Source organism: Callospermophilus lateralis, chromosome 10 (assembly GCF_048772815.1).
Source record: "Callospermophilus lateralis isolate mCalLat2 chromosome 10, mCalLat2.hap1, whole genome shotgun sequence".
Classification (NCBI taxonomy): domain Eukaryota; kingdom Metazoa; phylum Chordata; class Mammalia; order Rodentia; family Sciuridae; genus Callospermophilus; species Callospermophilus lateralis.
Genome location: NC_135314.1, coordinates 83,150,983 through 83,175,290, shown reverse-complemented (window position 1 = coordinate 83,175,290; position 24,308 = coordinate 83,150,983). Strand labels below are relative to the sequence as shown.

At 36.6% G+C, this 24,308-nt stretch overlaps 1 protein-coding gene across 8 annotated transcripts in view; it reads right to left on the bottom strand.

Annotated features, from left to right (window-relative positions):
* Positions 1 to 23,519, bottom strand: part of Dcun1d1 (defective in cullin neddylation 1 domain containing 1) — a 42,405-nt gene extending 18,886 nt beyond the window's left edge. Inside the window, exons 1-6 of one of the 8 annotated variants that reach the window (XM_076867460.2) lie at positions 23,433 to 23,516; positions 17,043 to 17,108; positions 15,556 to 15,660; positions 11,190 to 11,406; positions 9,247 to 9,415; positions 6,267 to 6,397 (exon numbers count right to left, since the gene is read on the bottom strand). In XM_076867460.2, the coding sequence (XP_076723575.1) occupies positions 6,267 to 6,397; positions 9,247 to 9,415; positions 11,190 to 11,406; positions 15,556 to 15,558 (520 nt within the window). In that variant the 5' untranslated portion in view covers positions 15,559 to 15,660; positions 17,043 to 17,108; positions 23,433 to 23,516. Of the gene's footprint in view, positions 1 to 6,266; positions 6,398 to 9,246; positions 9,416 to 11,189; positions 11,407 to 15,555; positions 15,661 to 16,866; positions 17,010 to 17,042; positions 17,109 to 22,379; positions 22,432 to 23,432 lie in introns of those variants that run through there. The other 7 variants (XM_076867459.2, XM_076867463.2, XM_076867462.2 and 4 more) reach the window with 7 other exon arrangements.
* Positions 23,520 to 24,308: the final 789 nt, after the last annotated feature.

Below are 24,308 nucleotides of genomic sequence, written 5' to 3'. Positions count from 1 at the left end.
CAATTCACAATAGCTAAACTGTGGAGTCAACCTAGATGACCTTCAGTGGATGAATGGATAAAAAAAAATGTGTCATATAGACACAATGGAATTTTACTCAGCATTAAAAGAGAATAAAATCATTGCAGGTAAATGGATGGCGTTGGAGAAGATAATGCTAAGTGAAGTTATCCAATCCCCAAAAAACAAATGCTGAATGTTTTCTCTGATATAAGGAGGCTGACTCATAGTGGGGTAAGGAGCGGGAGCATGGGAGGAATAGATGAATTCTAGATAGGGAAGAGGGGTGGGTGGGAAGGAAAAGGAGGGGGCAGGGGATTAGCAAGGATGATGGAATGTGATGGACATCATTATCCAAACTTTATATGTATAAAAACACGAACTGGGTGCCAACATACTTTATATAAAGAGATATGAAAATTTGTGGTATTATGTATAATAAGAATTGTAATGCAAAAAAGTATATGTCTAAAGACATAAATTGGCATGAACATACTGTATATACAAAGATATGAAAAATTGTGCTCTATATGTATAATAAGAATTGTAATGCATTCCATTGTCGTGTATTTAAAAAAAATAAAATTTAAAAAATAAAATTTAAAAATTAAAAAAAAAGAAATCCCTATAGTTAGGGATAATATAACAAAAAGCATACAGAACGTACTCATAAGTAACTGGAGTCTACTCCTTGTTTTTAATAAGTCAGTCCATGAGTATTTTAATATAATGAAATAACATTTTTTACTTGGCTCAAAGGCTTGTTATGAGAACAAAATGAAATTTTATAGATGAAAATGCTCTTTTATTTTTTTAATTTATTTTTTTTTCTCTTTTTTTATTTTTTAGTTGTAGTTGGACACAATATCTTTATTTTATTTATTTTTATGTGGTGCTAAGGATTGAACCCAGGGCCTCACACATGCTAGACAAGCTCTTTACCACTGAGCCACAACCCAAAGCCCTGAAAATGCTCTTATAAACACTATAAATCATTTCTAAAATGAAAGTAAAAAAGATTTTTTTTTTCTTTTTTGACTCAGGGGTCTCACTACATCATCCAGGTAGGCCTGGAATTCCTTGGTTCCAGATCCTTCTACGTCAGCCTCCTGAATGATGAGTCTACAGACATGCACCACTGCACCTAGGTTTAATAATGTTTTATAATCAATTATAATCACAATGTTTAATAATCTTTTCAATCAACTACACAGTTATAAGATTTTAACTGAACCGCAATTCTCAGTAAAATGACCTATAGACTTTATTTAGTCTAACAAAATTTCAGCATGGTCCTTAAAATGCCATGGCTGCTAAAGAAAATATATCATCTTTAAACAAAATTAATAGAATGACCAGTCTCACAAATAATAATATATCAACAGTGCTCTATATTAAACAGCCCTCATCTGGAATATTGTGTTCAGTTTTTGTTAATTTATTTGTTTGTGGGGGTAGTTTACTGGGAATTTAACCCAGCAGTGCTTTACCTTTACCTTTGAGCCTCTTCCCCAGTCCATTTATTTATTTATTGGTTGGTTGGTTGGTTGGTTGGTTAGTTGGCTGGCTGGGGGGACTGAACTCAGGGGCACTCAACCACTGAGCCACATCCCCAGCACTATTTTGTACTTTATTTAGAAACAGGATCTCACTGAGTTGAACTCTCAATCCTCCTGCCTCAGCCTCCCAACCTGCTGGGACCACAGGCATGCGCCACTGTGTCCAGTTTATTTTTTATTTTGAGACAAGGTCTCGTTAATTTGCTGATGCTTTCCTCAAACTTGTAATAATCCTCCTGCCTTGGCCTCCAGAGTTACTGGATGGTGTACCACCATGCCCAGATTCATGTTTAGCTTTAAGAACTCTCTTTTGAGAGAAACCAATGAACTGGAAATGTGTTTGGCAGTAACAGGAATAACAAACACATCCTCAAATAAAAACAAAATAAATTGGAATGCTGAACTGAGGGAAAAAAAAATACAAGGGGTAAATGATAGTAATCTTTAAATGGTGAGACTTCCTCTTTATCGCACTAAAGAACAAATAAGAGCAATGGTAGAAGTTATAAGGACAAAGATGTTAGCTTAATAAGGAAGAACTGAGTAATCACAAGTTATTTTGTGACAGAACAGACAACTTCCTAAAACAATGTTCATCCTGTATATTCAAAAGGAGAAACTAAATGAGCATCAGGGTAGGTTAGCTTTTATAGAGGACTTAAGAATCCCCTTCAAATTTAAAATGCTAACAAGTATCAAAAATGGCAGATGATTGAATCAGATGGTGCTAGACAAAGCACCCTAGCCTGATGTCCCAAGAAATAGTTATATATGGCTCAGGGTGTAGTTCAGTGGAAGAGCTCTTCTCTAGCTAATCTGTGAGGCCTGGGTTCCATCTTTAGCTCTGAGAGAAAAAAGAAATGGAAAGAAAGTTAAGGCAAAAAAAAGAAAAACACCAAAACTCTCATTGTAACCAGCAATTTTTTTTTGCGGCGGGGGGGGGGGGGGGGGGGGGGGGTACCGGGGATTGAACTCAGGGATACTCAACTACTGAGCCACATCCCAACCCTATTTTGTATTTTATTTAGAGACAGGGTATCTCACTTAGCACCTCGCCATTGTTTGAGACTGGTTTTGAACTCACCCCACCCAGCACCAACATGGCTATTTATAAACAAACCACAATGCTGTTACTATCACTCTGCCAATTTGCTTTGGGCCTCACCTCTTCTATGATTTTTAAAATTCCTCTATGCAAAATTTTGTAATCTAAGAACTATGTGAACTCTTGCAAAGTTGTCAAGAAAACTGTTTCCTTCTTAATTAAGCTTTTCAACTAAGCAAATCATTATACTTAGTGACACCTAACACCAATGCAAAACAAGAGAAACTATTTTATTGTGCTTTTTAAAATAATACATTGTATATTTTAGTTTTAAGAGAAACTTAGCAAAAAGTACAGAGATTCTTTTATAGAGGTTCCCATATACTCTCCTTTCCTTCCTCACCCCTCAATTCCCACCTTTGTGTGTGTGTGTGTGTATGTGAGATATGCTTAGAGTTCAAACCCAAGGTCTTGTGAAAGCTACGCAAGTGCTCTACCACTAAGCCACACCCCCCAGCCCTATTCTATTTTTTAGGGTGGGGGTGGTAAATGGGATTGAACTGAGAGCCACATCTCCAGGCCTATTTTGCATTTTACTTAGAGACATGGTCTCACGGAGTTGCTTAATGGCCTTGCTGTTACTGAGGCTGGCTTTGAAACCTGTGATCCTCCTGTCTCAGCCTGCAGAGCAGTTGGGATTACAGGCGTGAGCCAACGCACCCAGCCTCACTATTTTTAACATCTTGTTTTAGTGTGGTATATTTTATGCAGTTGATAAATTAATATAAATCTATTATTATTAAGAATACACTGTACATTAGTATTTACTCTGCCATTATACATTCAGTGTTTTAGGGTTTTCTTAATTTTACTATCACTCTTTGCCAATTTGCTTTGGGCCTCACCTCTTCTATGTGATTAAATACACAAAACATGAAATTTACAACTTTTTTTTTTTAAGAGAGAGAATTTTAATATTTATTTTTTAATTTTCGGCGGACACAACATCTTTGTTTGTATTGGTGCTGAGGATTGAACCCGGGCTGCACGCATGCCAGGCGAGCAGCTCGATACCACTTGAGCCACACCCCCAGCCCAACAATTTTAATCTTTTTAAGCATTCAGTTCATCAATGTTAAGAACACTCATACTTCTGTGCAATCTCCAGAATTCTCTTCACCTTGCAAAAGAGAAATTCTTTAACTCTTATTATACTTTTTTCTTAAGTACAAATTTTTAAATCTAGCATCTTCACATAATCTTTTTCAACTTTTCCTGTAATCTAAAATTCCAACTAAAATATTCAACATCTATAAAAATTTAATTTTGCTTTATTTTTACCATATAATTAAAAAAAAAAAAAAACTTAGCTTCAACATCAAAACTACATATTCAGCCAGAACCACTTTTTTGTGCTCCTATAAGAGGTAGAGATATAATACTGTGCTACATTTCTAGAGACCACAAAATAATTCTTTTAACACAAATTCTGAGGCTTTAACAGATTTTTATTTGCAAGAAGGAAAAGAAGAAGCTAGAAAAAATAGCCTGTTAACTGGTGCCTACAGATAAAGAGAAACTAACCCTAGATATCCCAGCTTATTTTGCCTGAAAAATGAGGATTTTTTCCTATAAGAATAAAATCTATCTTGGTTTGATCACTATACATTATATAGTGAAATGTATTAAAATGTCACACTGCATCTTATAAAAATGCACAATTACCACTTGTGAATTAAAAGTAAAAATCTGTTTTGAAAAGTGATATACTGAATAATCAGAAAGGAGGCTTCATTAAAAGTTTGATTAAAGATATTTTATAAACCTTTAATAAATTCAGTCATGTTTATATTCTCCAATATAAATAAATGTTATATATTTATCCTTTCCTCTCTTTTTAAAAAAAAAAATTTACTTTTTTAGTTTTAGGTGGACAGAATATCTTTATTTTACATTTATGTGGTGCTGAGGATCAAACCCAGTACCTTGTGCATGCTAGACGAGCACTCTACCACTAAACCACCACCCCAGCCCCTCCTCTCTTTCAATCATTTCCTCAGTCTAATCCCTACTTATATAATACATTTCTGAACATTTCCCTGCCCCCACTCTAAAATATAACAAAGGATTAGTATGAAAGACCACATTAGGGCTCAGTAGAGTGCTTGCCTACTATGGATGAGGTCCTGGGTTCAATTCCCAATAAAACAAAACAAAAACTCATTTCCATCAATGGTCAAGTTATTTAACTTTCCTGTGCCTCAATTTCCTCATCTGCTAATTAAGGATTAAAAAATGACTTATAGGGTCTGGGTGGTGGCTCAGTGGTAGAGCGCTTACCTAGCAGGTGTGAGGCACTGGGTTCGATTCTCAGCACCACATATAAACAAATAAAATAAAGGTCCATTAACAACTAAAAAATATTAAAAAAAAAAAAAAAGAAGACTCATAGTACTCTATTTCTGCATATTAGGTCACTCAGAAGGTGACAAACTATTAAATCAAAGGATAAATAACTCATAAAATTATTAAACATTACATTTAACATGACAAACATCAGCTATGTGTAAAGTGTTTAGCACACTGCCAGGCACACTGAAGGCTCACATTAAATAGAACTTACTGCTATCATCAAAATCTTCAGTAGGTTCACATTTCCCACATTCTCCAATTTAAACCTTTTGTCCCATTTTCAAAAGAAGCCTGTGGTTATTTAGTCTTATTGTGTCTCTCCAATTAAATCTCCAACAAAGAATTCCCACTGAAATCAAACTACAGAGAAGCCAACCTTATTTCTAAGGTTGTAGATCCTCATTAAAAACTATCCTCTCAATGGCATACCTTTTATCTTCCCATGTCAAGTCAAATATCAAATCTTTGAGGAGTTCATATCTCCCTGTTCAGAAAGCATTTCCCAAGCACTCCTGCTTTTATTCATTCCTTTCTCTAAAACCCATATACCCATTTATTTTGTATTACCTGCTACTATCTAATCTTTTAGGTAATTTGTAAATTTACAAATTTTACTTTCATATCTCCTAGCTGTCTGTCACAAAAGCAAATGTATGGATATTACATTTAGTATAAATCAGTTGATCTATTAATGAGATTATGTGGTTCAGTGATTAAGTTGATCTTCACTGTTAACTAACAAAGTGTTTCCCTTATAATACAATTATACATGTTAATCATTTTATTTTTCATCCTTTCTTACAGTTTTCAAATAAAAAGAATAAAGTTAGGCTGGGAATACAGCTCGGTGGTAGAACACTAGCGTAAGTATGTGCATGCCCTAAATTCAATCCCAAGCACTACACACACACAAAAGTTATTGGGTATTCAATTACTCAAAAACCTTTTTCTATAGGTCCTAAGATCCTAAGATGTCTTGAATAAATGAAATAATAAATAATTGTCAGTGGAATTTTAACAATTATTTATTTTCTGTATTTTATTTTTTTAAATCAGTGGTTCATATGATATCCTATTATCCATTGTGCACAGTATTTTCTGACTATAAATTCAGTTTCTCATTTTTTTTCCCTAAAGCTGGTATTTTCATGACTTTATGATCAAAACACATAACTTCCTATTACAAAGTGATACTATCAATGTATTTAAATATATTTGAAACATCAAATATAACTTTAAAATATTCTTACCTAATCCTTTTTGTCCTGGATTCTTTGCAAAATTAAAAGTAAACTGGTAAAAATCCTTAAATCGTCCTGGTTCTTTCAATTCTTGTTCCATCTTGGGTATTTGGGCCTTTAGTTTTTCTATGCTGTCACATCTACATTATAAAATTAAGTTTATAAAGGTTAACTTTTTCACTATAAATTTAAAATTTCACTTATTTATTCCTATGAGGGCTTATATTTCCTAAGACTTCTTTTTTAAAACATCAGAGAGATGGAATTTCATCTTCTTTACATGACATAAGTAAGTACCATAGTCCTCCCTTATCCGTGGGGATACATTCCAAGACTTCCAGTGGATGCCTGAAAGCTTGGACAATACCAAATCCTACAAACACTAAGCTTTTCCATATACATACGTAATCATGATAAAGTTTAACTTATACATTATGCATAGTAAGATATTAATAATAAAATAATCATACTACAATAAAATTTATGTAAATATGGACTCTCCCACTCTCAAAATATCTTACACTTTTTCACTTAAAGGAAGCAGCTTTCCTTTGGCATAAACAAATTGCCAACATCACTACTCTTGTACTTTGGGAATATTATTAAGTAAAATAAGGATTGCTTGAATATAAGCACTGGGATACTAATAATTGATATGATAACTGAGACAGCTACTAAGTGACTAACAGATAAGTAGTAAATACAATGTGGATACACTGGACAAAGGGAAGACTCACATCCCAAACAGGACAGGACGGCACGAGATTTCCATCACACTACTAAGAATAATGCACAACTTAAAATTTCTGAATTGTTTATTTCTAAAATTTCCCAATTAATGATTTGGGACCAGGGTTGATCATGAGTCACAGAAACCTCAAAAACCAAAACCACACATGGTGCAGGGAACTCTTATATGAGGTTAGCTGAGGGAAGAGGAGGTTGAGAGTGATGAAATGTTAGAAACAATTACTATTTTTGAAGGAAATGGGTCATTACTTTTAATCACATAATTCACTGAACTATTAATACACTGACTTTTAGAAGTCAGTTTTGGTGACTAGGTAAAAAATGTACAGCATTACAAAACATATCTTAAACCATATTAGACACTGCTTACATGGTAATCAAACACATGTCTAGCTTCCAAACTAACTGGAAACATGGTCTCTTGCCTAGGTAAGGAAGCATTCCTTTTGAAAACTTGTTTCCTATTATATACAAAGTACAAATAAAAAACATCAGCTGAAAACCCTACAACCTCCAACTGAATTATCTCAAATCAATTACTTTTTTCTACATTTGAAAAATATTCAAATTTCAAAGAGCTAAAAAGGTTCAAGTACCAAGCCTTATCTTCCTCATAATAGTTTTATGATAGAAATATTTCATTTCTTAAAAACTCCACAAATCAATCCACATTTGGAAGTTCATCACATTTTATATGAATTCAGTTTCAAATGAAAAATAAAAACATGGTTTCTTTAACTTCTAACGAAATCTGTCCTTGGCATCAATAATTCCAGCAAATTCAAGAAAGAGCTGGCTGGGCTGGGGTTGTGGCTCAGTGGTAGAGAGCTTGCCTAGCACATGTGGGGTGCTGGGTTCAATCCTCAGCACCACTAAAGAAAGAAAGATGTTGTATCCATCTACAGCTTTAAAAAGAAAGAAAGAATGGGTAACTTTGGCTTTAGAAAGTGTTTGGTCAAGTAATTAAATTTATTATCTCTCAGATTTAAACCCATCCTTCTCTGTTCAACTTTGTAAGAGTGGGTTACACACTGTGACTTCATTTCTCTCACCAGCTTGCTCATGTTAGGCTCTACCAAGAGAGGGCAATAAAGGTCAGAAGAGGAAGAAGGAACTTGTTTTCTGCAGAGGGCAATGATTTTAGTGTGTGAAGAGGACCCAGCAGGGCCCACCAGCAGTGGCAACTCTCACAGCTCCTCAGTAAGTGGCCTCTAACCAGTTTTTTATCCACCAGAGTGGAAGCTTCATCACAGGCATCCTGTTCCTACAGCAGCCACGCCCTCTACCTCACTGTCTTGCTGGTTATCTCTTCAGTTCCTAAATTCCTTTGTGGTTTATTCATTTCACTCAGCCACAGGGGTGATAAGATATTGCTACTTCTGTCGTAACCAGAATTTTCTTTTACATAGTAAAATAGTTCATTAAATTTTCCTGGTCAAATTACTGATGTGTTTTTTGTGTCTTGACTGCACCTTGCTAATTATGATGGCCCTAGTGTCTGGGTTCAATCCTGATTCTATTATTTCCTAATTCTGTAATTTCTTTGAACCCCACTTTCTTCATCTCCAAAATGAGGTTTAAAAACACTACTTCTCTCTCAAAGTTGTTGTGAAGAGGCAGGTAAAGTACTTAACACAGTTACTAAAACAAAATAATGCTCAATTAACCCTAGCTATTTAAACAGTGGCCCACTGAAAACACAAAGGGCAGCCTGTTATCTACCTATGACTGGATACTTTTATAATCTCATTAAGCAACTGGAGGTCATAATTAAAAGCTTCATCTATAACTTTTCAATCTATTCAAAGACATTCAGCTAATCATCTGTGAAGGCATAAGTGGAACAAAAGGCACTCAGTAACTTCTACCTTCCAGTTTTTAAATTCTAAAATTGTCAATTCAGAGTTTACAGCCTCACACTAGTAAATAACTTACAAACTTGCTCATTTCACTTTTCCATGTTAAATATTGATGCATAATACTTTTAATACTAGTGAACCTCTCTCAGAAACAAATGATGAAAATATAATGCAAATCAAATAGGTGATAGTAATTAAACAGGTAACTCAGCAAGCCCAGAACACTTCATAACATAAATAGCCTGTTAGCCCATTTCTACTTAAACTAATCTTTGTGAGCCAGTAAAACTTTTAAATTTACATTTAAAAATTGATGACATAATTCAGTTCCTGAATCCTCCCGTGCTATATCTAATTTTCTATGGTGGTTCTATACTCACCCTAATTCTGTCATGCCATCCATGAACTCCTGTTTGGAGAACTCGCACTGTGTTGCTGCTCTGAACTTCCATGCAATGATCAACACACTAATGCTGGCTGGATCAAGTGCGAGGTCATCACAGAACTGCTGTATACCATCTATTCCAATTTTATTTTCATCTTGAGGATCTTTAAAAATAACAATGCAATATCAAGTTAGTGCCATAATTTCTTGTGCTGTATTCCTAAAACTGAAAAAGGTAATACTTTTATGTTCCATTCTAAAAACCAAAAGACATGAAGCAACATTACTATCTTCTCAAAATTTAAAGCCTTTAAGGTCCCCCCCATAGCATTATTAAAGTGTACAAGAGTATGAGTATATATGCAGATGTGCACTTAATTATCAAGTCTCACTCATCCGTGTGAAAAATAGCCAATACCTATACACTTTCAGAAAATCAGATATTCCTACTTATGGGCAAAGGATTCTATTCAGAATTATCCATATTTTGCTTAAACAAACATTCTAAAAATTAACAGCACTACATATAGAAATTCTTTTTTTCTTAATGTTCATTTTATCACAACAATCACTTCTGAGTACCAGAAAAACTATAAACTATACAATCTTTTTTTTATACTTTTATTTATTTTAATGTGGTGCTGAGGACTGAACCAAGTTCCTCACATGTGCTAAGGCAAGTGCTCTACCAGTGAGCCACGATACCAGCCCTCAATCTTAATCTCAACAATACAAGGAAAATTTCTAAATAATAGAAGGAGAAAGAGGCACTCTTTCACAGCCATCAAATATGACTTGCTGCCAGGCACAGTGGTGCACATGTGTAATCCCAGAAACTAGGGAGTCTGAGGCAGGAGGATTGCAAGTTCAAAGCAATCCGCAGCAGATTAGTGAGGCATTCAGCAACTCAAGTGAGGCCCTGTCTCTGATGTGGCTTAGTGGCTCAGTGCTTCTGGGTTCAATCCCCAGTACCAAAAAAAAAAAAAAAAAAAAACAATTTGTTAACATCTTCCTAAAATGAACTTGGCAATAACTCAACAATAAAAACCATGCACATCCTTTGACTATGAAACATGAATTTTACATATCATATCTCACTTTTTTTAGAGAAATTTTGAAACTGTACACATATTTATGCATAAACACAGAAGATTCAGAAGGGATCCATACAAGGCTATTAAACATTGGTTACGTCAGCAGAATAAGGAAAAGATAAACTAGTTATTTATTCTTTTTTTTATTCACCTATTATATGCTATTAAACGTTTTTCCCCTTGCAATGCTGAAGATCAAACCCAGGGACTGGTACATGCTAGCTAGGCAAGCACTCTATCATTGAGTTACATTCCTAGCCCTGTTATACTTTTTAAAAAATATTTTTTAGTTGTCAATGGACCTTTTTTTTATTTATTGATTCGTGGTGCTGAGAATCAAACCCAGTGCTTCACACATGCTAGGCAAGTGCTCTGCCACTGAGATTCAACCCAAACCCACCCACCCCACCCCGTTTAACTTTTTTAAAAGTACATATTACTTATAATTCTTTAAAAAGTTGTTCTGTAAGTTTTCTTAAAATATGGCTCAGCTAAGCTTCACAAAAAGAGGGGAAGAAAAAATGGCCCCTCGTTTTCCTTTCTCAGACTGGAAAACAGGAAAGGAAAGATGTGGCTCGGTGGTCGAGTGCCCCTGAGTTCAATCCCCAGTACCCCCCCCCAAAAAAAAATGTTAAAAAAAAAAAAACCAAAAGGCCAAGATGAAATTTTAGTGAAAAGAGGAAAATAATTCCTCCTCTCAGATCTCTCAAATAATTTCAAGACCTGCAGAGTTCTAAACATACCCACTCAATTTATATTCTGTGTAGTATCTGATTTCTCACAATAAACCCAGAACTTTGGAAAACTTGTATCAAAATATTTAAAGTCACAAGCAGACACTCACCTTTATATCTATTGTATAGTTGTTCTAACTTCTTCCTGTCCAATGATCCTTTTACACTCTCTCGTATATAAAGTTCAGGATTTTGGAAAAAATTATCTGTTGCAACATCTAACTTCCAGTCATTTTGAGAAAGACAACTTACTGCTGTTTTTTCACTAGACTGTGTGAAGATCATAAACTGACGAACTTTATCCTTCTGCGATGATTTCAACTTGTTCTATTAAAACCAGAAAATAAACTGAAACTCTATGTAAAATCACATAAGACTAAGTATTTCTTTATGACTAATTATTCTTAGTAATATTTTTCCTCATAAAACATTAAACCATTTTAACTTAAAACTTATTTTTGATAATTACTAATCAGAAAGACTTTTTTTAAATTCTGAAAAAGATAAAATTTTAAAATTCTAAAACCTGAAAATTAGTATAGTTTTGGGAAAAGACATTAGCACACAGGCAAAGGAAGCTCAACCACAGCATCTCTCCTATAGTGCATCCTGAGAGCATGCATAAAAGCTCTAGAAGGGAAGTACAGCAAATCCTAAAACACTGACCAAAAACAAAGTTCCACAGGAATAAAGAAAGAGTGGTGGGAGAGAAGGTGACACTATCTAGCTAATCAGTCAAATGACTGGGGAACAATGATTAACAGGTATTTGTTAATCAGGTGTTTGCTATGATACCATGCTCCCCCAGCACTGTGTACCTTGTTTTCTTGTCATTTTTGGCTAATAAAAGTAATAGACATTCCTACATTTCTACCAGGAACCATAAAATTGATGGCTAGAATATCCTCATATCTTCATCCAAATGGGAAGCATCCTTCCCACTGAGCTACTTTTTTAATAGGATTTTTCTTCTGTTTCCCCTTAAGGAATCATCACTTTGCCTTAGCAAGAGCCCAACAAAGGCTCTTGCTCTCTCCAAACGGCCCTTATAAATGCAAACCTTCCACTTGCCCACACTGACAAAGTTTCTTTTCTCATCTGACCTGAACCTAAAACAAAGTGAGGCAGGGCAATTAGGCCCCCCATTCTTCCCAAGTAACAAGAACCATGTCTTCTCCCTCAAGACCCAGCTCAAAAATATTCTCTGTAGCTGGCCTGGTGGGTCATGCCTGTAATCTCAGCAGCTAGTGAGGCAGAGACAGGAGGATCATGAGTTCAAAGCCAGTATCAGCAAAAGGAAGGAGCTGAGCAACTCAGTGACACATTATCCCTAAATAAAATACAAAATAGGGCGGGGATGTGGCTCGGTGGTCGAGTGCCCCTGAGTTCAATCCCCAGTCCCCCCCGCCTCCGCAAAAAAAAATCCAAAAAAATACATTCTCCCTCCTCTTCCACCCAGACTGGTTCCCCTGTGCACCTTGTACAACTTCAGCTTCCCCACTATCACTCTTGCCCCTCCTACCCAACACCAAGTGCCACTTCTTCTACTCATGATAAACAAAGGGAAAAAAGTACTTGAGTAAGGCAAACATTAAGCGGTATCTTATTTTTTTAATCTATATTTTGTTATTATTTTATGTGATGCTCAAGATCGATCCCAGTACCTCACATGTGAGAGGCAATCACTCTGCCACTGAACCCTAACCCTACCCCCAAGATGTATCGTATAGTTTAAGCAACACATCTAAGAACCCCAAAATCTCTAGTATGGTCCAAACCTAGAGATTACAAATCTTTCTTTTTTAAGTTGTTGATTGACCTTTAATTATTTACTTGTATGTGTAGCTGAGAATCAAACCCAGTGCTTCACACACGCTACCACTGAGTTACAACCCTAACCTGAGACCATAAATCTTTTTTTTTAAATATTTATTTTTTAGTTTTAGGTGAACACAATATCTTTATTTTTTTATTTTATTTTTTTTTATGTGGTGCTGAGAATCAAACCCAGTGCCTCACGCATCCTAGGCAAGCGCACTAACCACTTGAGCCACATCCCCAGCCCCATCGAGACCACAAATCTTAATCCCCTGTCTGGACACGTGAAAAAGAACCCAGGTTGAAGTATTTGTTCACAAAAACACCCAGATCGAACTGGGAATGTGTGATTCAGTGGTAAAGTGCCTGAGTTCAATCCCCAGTGCCACAAAAAAACAAACAAATAAAAAACCTACCCAGGTTTTTAGTAGGAATGATTCAAAAACAAAGAATTCTCACAAATCCAAGTCTCTTTATTTTTATTTTTTAGTTGTAGATGGACACAATATCTTTCATTTTATTTATTTTTATGTGGTGCTGATGGAACCCAGGGTCTCAAATGTGCTAGGTGAGCGCTCTACCACTGAGTTATGACCTAAACCTACAAATCCAGGTCTGGGGACTGAAATTAGGACTCATGCATATTAGGCAAGTGCTCTACCACTGAGCTAACATCTAGCCCCAGTAACTTTTCCATAAAGTACACTGCTTGCTGTACATATTTATAAAGCTTTTGACAAACTCAAGAATGACAACCAAAGATATATTTCTACCCATCAGAGTGAAAATAAGACTACGCAAAATCCAATGAAAACCAATCGTATCTCATGCAACATGAAATATGTTTATGATCAGTAGTCTGATCTGGCAGTCACACTCCTCTTTGTAAATATGTTACTGTTTAGAATTAGATTAAAATCTCAACCTCTGTTCTCCATTAATATTAAAGACTATAAATTTATTAATTTGCTACTTTACTACTAATAATAACTACAACCTCTGGACGCCAGTCATATCCCATTATACAACACATCTTTCAAAGATCTAGGTTCCTTTTGAAAACTCTCTCATCTTTGAGATTTATTATTCAAATTGACAATAAACTCATAAGGAAATCAAATGCCAAGGAAGATAATTTATTTCTGAAAGCTAGTTAGCTGAAAGTAAACAAGACAGTCATTCAGATTTCAATTTTTATTATTGAAAATTTTTTAAAACATAAACCTTGGGAGCTGGAGATATACCTCACTAGGTTGAGTGCTTGCCTCTCATGCACAAGGCCCTGGGTTCAATCCCCAGCACCACCAAAAAAAAAAAAAAAAAAAAAAAAAACCTTTCTCCCTTGAGTCATATGGTACACACGTTTTAATCCTCCTTTGAAGAATAGGGAAATACCTGAGGGTCACTGTGATCCGTGACTGCTGTACAATGTTGTAGGAAATGGAGATTAACCTGGAAGTATACCAACCACAATCCATATCCTGGAAATTACTTTTTAATTAAATCTGATATAACTTCTTGCATAACTTTCCCCCATTCTCCTAAAACAATCAGGTTTATCTGAGGATTTATCACATGGTATTAAACCCAATACTCTGTTCCCTGAAGTTTTAACCATATTTGTTAAAGGGAAGCGGAAAAACAGGCCCTAAGGCTCTATAGAAAATATGAGGGGTGGGGGTGGAACAAGGATAAAAGATTGTATAACCCACACAAATAACAAACCTAAACAAATTAATTATTTAATTTCAAGTCATATCTTATTTTTAAGTTTATGTAATGAAAACTATTTTGACTGGTTTATGTGTAATTTCCTGGTATCTGTGGAAATATCAATGTATTTTAAGAAAAGAGGCCACAGTGACCCATTTCCAATACCATAAAGGCTAATGGATGATACCCAACAAAGAACTGGTAGTTCCAGACAGACCAAGGGTAATGGGCAATCCTATTCCTGCAAAGTCTGATAAGTATGCTCTACTTCTGCTCATTCCTGTCAGCTTTCCCTGACTAGAATAAACATTAACACTAATTTTCATATACTCAAATTCTGTAGTCTCAGAAGTAGATTATATATACTTGCCTTCTCAAGCCTATTTAGGTGGACCATAACACTCTCACACCTTTTACCAGGCCACAAAGATGTACCGGGCAAGGTGATTTTGAGAGCAGAGCCATCAAAAGTTTAAATTTTTATCAACTTAAAGACAGGAAAGGGATGACTAACCAGAGAATTATTTTATAGGCAATGATAGGGTAGACAAAAAAACTGAGATGGAAGAAAAAGCAGATAGATTTTCTCTATTTCTACTATAAACCCAGTGGGGATCTTCCCAAATACAAAAACATGTGATGACTACAATGATTCAGCACTCAAATGTAGTATACGCCTTTTACTTTAATACTTTTGAAAAACAAACTTGAGTGATCATTAAATAAAATAACTAAGCATTACACAGTCAGTACTCAAGTGTTAAAATTACCTACATATTATCCAGTTTTCAAGGAAATTCAATAGTGTTAAATATGAAAACTGTAAAACACAGGATATATTTCAATTAAATTCTAGCAAAAAAAAAAAAAAGAAAGAAAAATGCTACACCTTGTACATAATGTTAACTCTAATTTTATCAATATTACCAAACTTAAAAATAGTACCATAGGGCTGAGGATGTGGCTCAAGCGGTAGCCCGCTCGCCTGGCATGCGTGGGCCCGGGTTCGATCCTCAGCACCACATACAAAGATGTTGTGTCCGCCGAAAACTAAAAAATAAATATTAAAAAATTCTCTCTCTAAAAAAAAAAAAAAAAAAAAATAGTACCATAACAATAAAGTACACTTATTTGTTCATCCTTCCAAAATAAAAATGGTTGGATTATCATCACATTATTATTGTACACTAATACTTCTTCATTTTTATTCATTGTACTCAAAAAATTTAACTTGACATTTAAAGTAACAGTTTAGGGACTGGGGATGTAGCTCAGTGGTGGAGCACATGTTCAACATGCATAAAGTCTTGAGTTCAATCCCTAGTACCAATAATAATAGTTTATCTGGGGGAAAAAAATTAAAATATAGCACTTTGGATGTAGCCAAGTATACAGTCAAATATAATTTAACACCAAATCTACATAGTATTGTGAACAGAAGAATGGCCCTATAGTAAAAAAAATAAATTACATATTATATTATATTTTATATATACATATATATATATATATATATATATATATAAAAGTTTTAACAAAGTCTTCCTACTGTTAAGTATGTCCCAGCACCAAAAACAATTAACAAGGAAAATTCCTAACAATTTCAAAACAGAAATCATTTTAATGAGTAAGCAATTATTTTTTAAAACAAAAAAACAAGATTCGTTTGATTATTTATATTACTCTGAATTTTCATCTTCTCACCCTTAAATTTCAACTTCAGGCTGAACTCAGAAACAGATACTCATTTATAGTTTTATAAGAAGTACTTTTCAAATGCAATTCTTTTTTTTTTTTTTTAGTTGTAGACTCACACAAAATCTTTATTTTACTTTTTTATGTGGTGCTGAAGATTGAACCCAGTACCTCACACATGCCAGGCAAGCGCTCAACCACTGAGCTACAACCTCAGCCCCTTCAAATGCAATTGTAATTATTTGATGAATCTAGTTCATAAAAGTCAATGTTTTTAACAGTGAAACATTTTTATGATCATCCGCAATTCCCGGGATAAACACTGTATGTCGACTCCTTGTGGTTATCATATAGTTAACAATTTAACTTCACATGAAATTTTTAAGAACTAGTTTTAGTCTAGAAAAATCATATTTTTCATATATGATACATAGTATTCTGCAGATACAGCCAAATGTTACCAATATTCAAAAACACTCATCTACAAAAAAAGGCCTTCCCACAGATTTATAGATCTCACACCAAAAGTGTAGGAAAAATCAATACAGTTAATGAAACTACCTGCTCCTAGGAAGACTTTCGCCTAGGGGCAAAGTTCTACTGCAGGAAAAGTCAGGCTAAGAATCTAAGTAGGAATAGGTCTTCCTTCTATTTTTGCCCTCTACCTGCACAGAGAGACAATATAACATCATTAGTTAAGAATACAAACTCTCAAATTGGCAGGATTTTAATCTCACCTGTGCCTCTTAATTGCTGTGTGATTTGGGGAAAATCACTTAATCTCTGTGCCTCAATTTCTTCCTCTGTAAACAAGGTGTTAAGATTACATGAGTTAATTCAAGTTAAATGCTTAGAACTGTAACTAGCATACAGTAAGAACTCCTTACAAATCCATAAGGAAGAAAAGTCCAGAGGAAAAAAAGTTTGTTTGTTTTTTTTGTTTTTGGTACTGGGGATTGAACTCAGGGGCACTAAACCACTGAGCCACAACCACAGCTCTATTTTTTGTATTTTATTGAAAGACAAGGTCTCATGAGTTGCTCAGTGCCTGTCTTGCCATTGCTGAGGCTGGCTTCAAACTCTCGATCCTCCTGCCTCAGCCTTCGGAGCTGCTGGGATCACAGGCGTGCACCACCGAGCCCAGCAGAATAAAAATAAATTTTCTTTTCTTTCTTTTTTTTTTTTTTTTAAGGTAAAGGGAAAAAAATAACCAGAACCAAAAACTAGCAGCTAATATTTATCTGAGCTTCTACTGTGTGCTAGGCATTGTGTTGGCATTTAATTAGGAACAATCTTGCAAGGTGGTCTCACTGATCCCATTTTAAACAATGAGGAACAAGGTTCAGAACACACAATTTAAAGTCATCCAAAAAGTAGCAGAGCCAGGATTGAAATTCTGCGGCCAATTTCAAAGAAAACTGCTTTTCCATTTATTCTACAGTCTTCATGTGAAACAGAAAACAAAAGGCAAAAGTGTAACCACTAACTTATTGTGTGCACTGGGGGGAGGACAGGAATTGTGAGCAATATTTCTTTACCTCCTTTTATGGAAAAGTTAAGTAACTGACCTTTCCCTTTTCAAATGTAAACAATTTGTATTCTCACTAAAAATTCCCCATTAAGCATTCTCCCACAACCTATCTAAAAGGATAATTTGGGGGTAGAAAGACTATTAAGTGTTTTGTTGGGAATGGCAGGGAAGAAGATGATAAGATTATTTTAAAGAATATATAACAGGAAGAAAAAATGTGTTTATGGTCCTGTTACTTATTTTAAAAATATGGCTACAATTACAGGTTGGAGGAACAGGTAGAAAAATCAAAAGTACTAAATAAAAGTCAAGGTTTCCTTTTCCAATAAAAAAGCTTGAAACAGAAAATGCATATACATATGCAGGTTATGGCCAGAAAATATAAGGAAATGTTTGCAATTTCAAATGTTAATCCACAACAAAACCCTCACACAGTATTCTTTTAAATTATAATCTTTACAATACTTATTAGGACTTTGCTGCTTATCATTCTTGCATTGTAACAGTTAAAATTAACTTTTCTTTAAGAGGCAGTGTTCAACTACTGGGTCAAATGTGAAATAATGTGCTACATAAGTATTTTAAACAATGAAATATAGTGTCAATCGACCTAAAAAAAGTCAGAAATATTTTTTATACATGTAGATATTCAAGTGGTTCTGTAGAATTTCTCTCACAGATTTTTAAATAAAGTATCCCATTAATGGAAATTTAAACAATTTTCTCTTCACTACCAACATAGTGAAATCCCACCTGAAATAAATAAATTTGCTTTCCTTTCATTTTTCTAAAGAAATTTCCAATTAACACTATTACTGAGATACAAACAAACAAAAAAACTCAGAGTTAAATGTGATTTTTAAAGTTCCATAGGTACCTCATTTATAATGACTAGCATTTAACAATTATACAATATTTTTTCATAAAGATAATAAATGATCCCTGAAAAATAAAATCTAATTCTAAGAATTGGTATTTACTCAAATCTTAAGTAGAAATATTAAGATCCTATTAATAATAAGCACTCTAAATATTTATTAAAATATAACAAGAAAATGGGCTGTGTACTTTAGCAACCTACCTCTGTGCTCAGTTAGAAAAGAATCATTTAAAAGTAAGGTCTTTTAAATTTTTTTACAATACATAAAAATGGTCTAATAATTCTCAGTGACTAGATACTAATTATATAAAACCAATTCAAAAAAGTCATGAAAGATTATTTTAGAGGCATTTTTCACCTTGCATTTTTGCTACTATGGTATACACCTAAAGTGACTAGGTAAACCAGATAGTCAGCCTATTTCTATCCACAAAGCAACTGAATCATATTTGGAACTATGTCTCTTCATCAAATGTCAAGGCTAATACTATTGCAACTTTAAAAACCACACATACTGAAATTTAAAAGGGGGCTTCCCCCCAGATTTTCCTTATGCTTAATATGAGACCATAATCAAAACAGCCATTTGACTCAAATGAATTTTTAAATTTAAAACTTAAAAAAACAAAATTCAGTGTTAATTTTACTTTCCAACTTTTTTACCATATGCACAAAAGTGTTGTAATTTTCAACCATACACTAAATGCTTATTTCAGATCATTTTATATGAAACAACTGCTGCTTTTCAATATAAGAGAGAAATCAGACTCCACACCTGCACTGAAATGGTGCTTGCTGAGTTTAGAAGAGAGAGAGGGATGGGGGTTGGTGGGGGAGATAAAAGTGTGGAACCAGAGACCATGCTTCTAACCCTTGCTCTGCCACATACTAGCTCTTAACCTACCTTGGTCAAATTATCTAGAACCACTTCATTTACATCTCCAGATACTCTAAATAATGGTAGTAATACTATTTCATACGTGGGAGTAGAGAATAATTTTAACCTAAGAAGCACACAGTATCTTCTCAAATGTCAATTTTCTTTTTTCCCTACAGGCCCAGTTTTCTGCATATAGTCATTAAACTCAGAACAACCACTGGAATATATTCAACAAATCTATGAAAGAGGTTTTGGTGTGTTGTTTTTATTAACCATAGTGTAGGAAGGTAAACGTGATGAACAACTAGTTTTCAATTGAACATAGATAGTCATCATAAATAGAATTCAAAACACTACACATAAGCTAAATGGCAAATAAAACTTTAAGAAGGGTCTTGTCTTTTAAAAGCTGTTTTAAAAATAATTATGATATTGTAATAGGTCACTAAGTGTTGGTAGAAACAAAGACCCAGAATCCCTCAGTGAATTCCCATCTCTATTGGAATAAGGCAATATCTTCTCAATGCTCACCTTGTACCCACTCCCTAGCACTCATAGCTCATTTGCTCCATAACCCTATATTACAATTTACACACTGAGCTACAGTCACACTGATCTCACTATTCCTCAAATTCTCTCCATCATATTTTTGCATAGTTTAATCCCCTCATCTCCTTAGTATGCTCAAAATTCACATCTCCAGTGTTACACACACGATTTTGCAATACTACTTCCACCACACACCAACATTCCCAAACCCTTTCCTGAACACTTTGTTTTCACATAGAACTTAATACCTTCTAAAGACATTAAAAAAGATTATATACTTGTTATTGTCTTTTCCTATTAAAAATGTAACCCTCACCAGAGCAGGGATTACTGTTCAGTGATATGTGTATGTGCGTGTGTGTGTGTGTGTGTGTGTGTGTGTTTAACACACACAATCTCCTAAGTGCCTTGAAGAGTGTTTGGCACATAATGAACATTTAATAAACAACCGATGAAATCAATCAAGGCCCTCCTTTACTTTACTTGTGGATGTGCAAGAAAAGTAAAACAAGTTCTGAAAAGAGAACCTGGAACAGACTTACACATTTGTATTTATAAGTTCTGATTTCTGTAGAAAATATAAACTTAAATTTCAAAGTTCACACATTTATAAGAAGCCATTAAAAATACAGTAATAACATTAACCACCTGTTAATTTGAATTTTGTTACTTAATACATTCACTATAATACTAAGGTTTTCCTCTGTTTAATGTAATTTCAAACGCAATTTTCAGCCGTATCGCTAGATTTCATGTAATTTAAAAGATTTATTTAGATGTACCACAAATGGGGGAAATGGAGGCCAAGAGAAAATAGTTTTCAGTTCTGTAACAATCTTACAAATTTGAACCTGAAAACCTCCTTCAGCCTGAATTTCTTCTTCTATAAAAGCAGGGAGGAGCAAATGAAATGATTTTTGAGGCCATTTCAGGTCTTGAAATTCTGATGCTGGGTGTATAAAAACCTAACAGCTTACACAACCTACACACACATTTAATAAAAATTATTACAATCATAAAATTGTAAACTGGGTAGAACTTAAGAAATCATTATATCTGACCCTGCCCTATTACAAATGAGTAAAAAAAGCAATTGAGAAGTTTTGAACACTTTTTAGACTGGGGCTGGGGTTGTAGCTCACTCTGCCTACCATGTGTGAGGCACTGGGATCAATACTCAGCAGCACCACTCTAAAATAAATAAAAGTATTCTGACCGTCTACCAAAAAAAAAAATCTTTTAAAAATAATATCATATGGTCTTGTTTGGGGGTTATTTTTAACACATGTGATAGGATGAGTAAGCTGACTGAATAATTTTTTTTCTTATAGAACATATTTCAGATGTCCCATCATTTAAGTTTATTCTAGAATTGACACTAATATGTACTGTAGAAATGGGCTGCACTACTCACATCAAAAATTTAAGATTAGCCCAAAAACTATCTAGACAGTTATAATTTTATAATAAAATAAATTTTTATGGACCCATGTTGAGTTTCTAAATTAACAATGGCATACCAAGACAATCCTAGTGATATGAAGGGAGTTCTGCCACAGTGTTCTAAATTAATGGTATCTTGTCACCGCCAGTATAATTACATGACTTATGGATAAGTTCCAAAACCACCTAATTGAATTTTAACCAAAAAGACAAAAGCTTACAAGAAGCTCCAACCCAAGCTGAACTCTTTATCTGAATCACATTAATCCTGAAAACCTGAAAAAGTGATGAACATCAACATGGATGATCTGAAGACGATACTAAACTATACTACTAAACATTTCAATGCTCTTAGTATTTACCAGGGAATTGCATTTCATTATTTCCAGCTTTTTACACGCAACTGAATGCGAAGAGTTTGGAAGCTCTTGGAGTTTTATTTATTGAAATTCCTGGTGGAACTCTGAACTTACATCGTACTATCCATCCAAACATTAACCTGTACTTCACAGGAAAGTTTTCTTACAAATCGTAAAGTTTTATGAAACTTATCAAAGAACAGAACCCTGAATATGTGGCAAACTAGACCACTTATCCATACAGGACACCAAAATACTGTCAAGTTGGAATGTTAGGGCTAGATACAAGTCGGTCAGCAAAAATAACGCACTAAAACCAAAGACACTGAGGCATTCCTTTAACACCGGCGCACATATACACACTCCTCAAAGAGGCCTTTATGTTCCCCATAAGCAAAAGGACAATATCATTTTTACTATTCATACAATAACCTGCAAGGAATTCCACTCAAGCTCAGACTGTAAAATGCCAAACATCGCTTCTGAAAAACAAAGAGTGTGCAACAGAGTCAGATACGTAATTACCAAAGTAAACAATGTGATTATAAGGGTCTTTAAGCTTGGAAGACTTTTACCCCCCCAAACGAAAAAGGGGAGTAACTTGATAAACTGTTTTTTAAAAATCACAAATGGTCCTTAACTGCTATAATAAAACCATTACTCCTCCCACCCCAAGCAAATAAAATAGGTACTCCAAAGGCAGCAAGTCTGTTTTCCCTAATTCTATGAAATGAGAACAGGTTGCACTTCCGTACCCCCCCTCCCCCAAGTTAAGTAGTCTCCCTTGTTTTCAGTAGAGAGGTAAATATAACCTCCACCAACTGGCCAGTTAAACTCTTCTTTCCCCAAAGCATGGGACGCATAGGGAAATGATGGAGAGGGGAAAAGGTCTGATACCCCGCCCCAAGCAAAACTGCCTGAGACTTGAGGGGTGCCAGAGCCCGGAGTGGAGGAGGGAAAGAAGCGCCGCCAAAGTCTTGCCTTCTCCCGGGCCGGGCAGAGAGGGAAGCCCCGGCTCCGGAGCGGGAGGGAGGCTCCTCACCCGGAACCCGGGACCCGGGACCCGGGACCCCAGTCCCCAGCCAGACACAATGGAGCCGGCGAGGGGGCCGGGCAGGGGCAGGGCCGTTGCCCCCTCCCCTCCCCCCGCCCCAACGCCTCCCCCACCCGCGCCGGGCCCGGGCGAGAGGCACCGGGGCCGCTCCCCGCGCCCCAAACTCCCTGGGGCTCCCGACTAGGCCCGACTCCGCTCCGCCTCCTCGGCTCTCGCGTAGCGGCGGCGTCCGGGCGGGAAGGGGCGAAGGAGGAAGGGAGAGGCGGGGAGGAGAGCCCCCGCCCGGGAGCCGGACGGAGGCCGCGGGCCGAGGCTCGGGGCTACGGGGTCGCCGCGGGGCGGGGGGCAGAGGGCAGCCGGGGCGGGGTGCGCGGCAGCGCCTGGCCCCAGCCGGCGGGGCGGGCGGGCGGCGGGCGGCCGCAGTGCCTCACCATGTTGGTGTCCTCCAGGCCTCTCCCCTCCTCCTCCGGCTCCGCAGCGAATGGACGGCGGCGGCGGCGGCGGCTCCTCTCACGGGCTCGCCGGGCTCCCGCTCATGCGCAGTGCGGAGCGGCCCCGGCGCGGCCCGAGGAGGCAGCCCCGGGCCTCAGGAGGCGGAGGGACGGGGGCGGGCGGCGGCGCCGAGCGCGGGGCTTCCCCGGGCGCGGGGGTCCCCGGGGCTGGGGGCGCAGGCGGGAGAGAAGGAGTGGCGGGCGGTGCACGCCCTCCGCGCGCCGGCATCCTCCCGCCACGCTTGCCGGTCTCCAGCGCGGCGGGGTGGGGGCGCCGAGGGACATCCCACCTCCGCTTCCTACGCGGCTCCTTCCGCCGTCGGATCGCGGCGGTCGGTTCTACACCGGCTCGAAAGGTGCGATGGCCATTAACTTAAGAAGGTGGGGGCGACTGAAAGGGGTGAATGAAGCGCTTGATCCAACCCAAACCACCCCTCCCCATCAGTACCAAAAAAAAAAAAGAGTGGGGAGAAAGAAATAATGAAAACACTATGTTAGTGCCCCAACTCCCTGTTCCAGTATCTGGACTGCATCAGTTCACCCGCGTGAATATGCCAGGGAAGATCTTAATCTGGCCCTGTGTGAATCCTAAGTTTCTTCCCAGGCCTAAGGGCCAGGAAGACCTTTAGGATAGCCCTAGAGTTCTGGGGGAGGATTGGGCAATTGAGGCCCTGTGCATGAAGGCCTGCTGACTGCTTGCTCAAAATTGCCCCTCAGTTCAACCTTCCAGGATAAGTTTTGGAAGAATTATTTACAGGACTTTTTTTTTTTTTTTCCCCTGAGGGTAGATGTCACTAGGTGGACAGTCCAAACGTG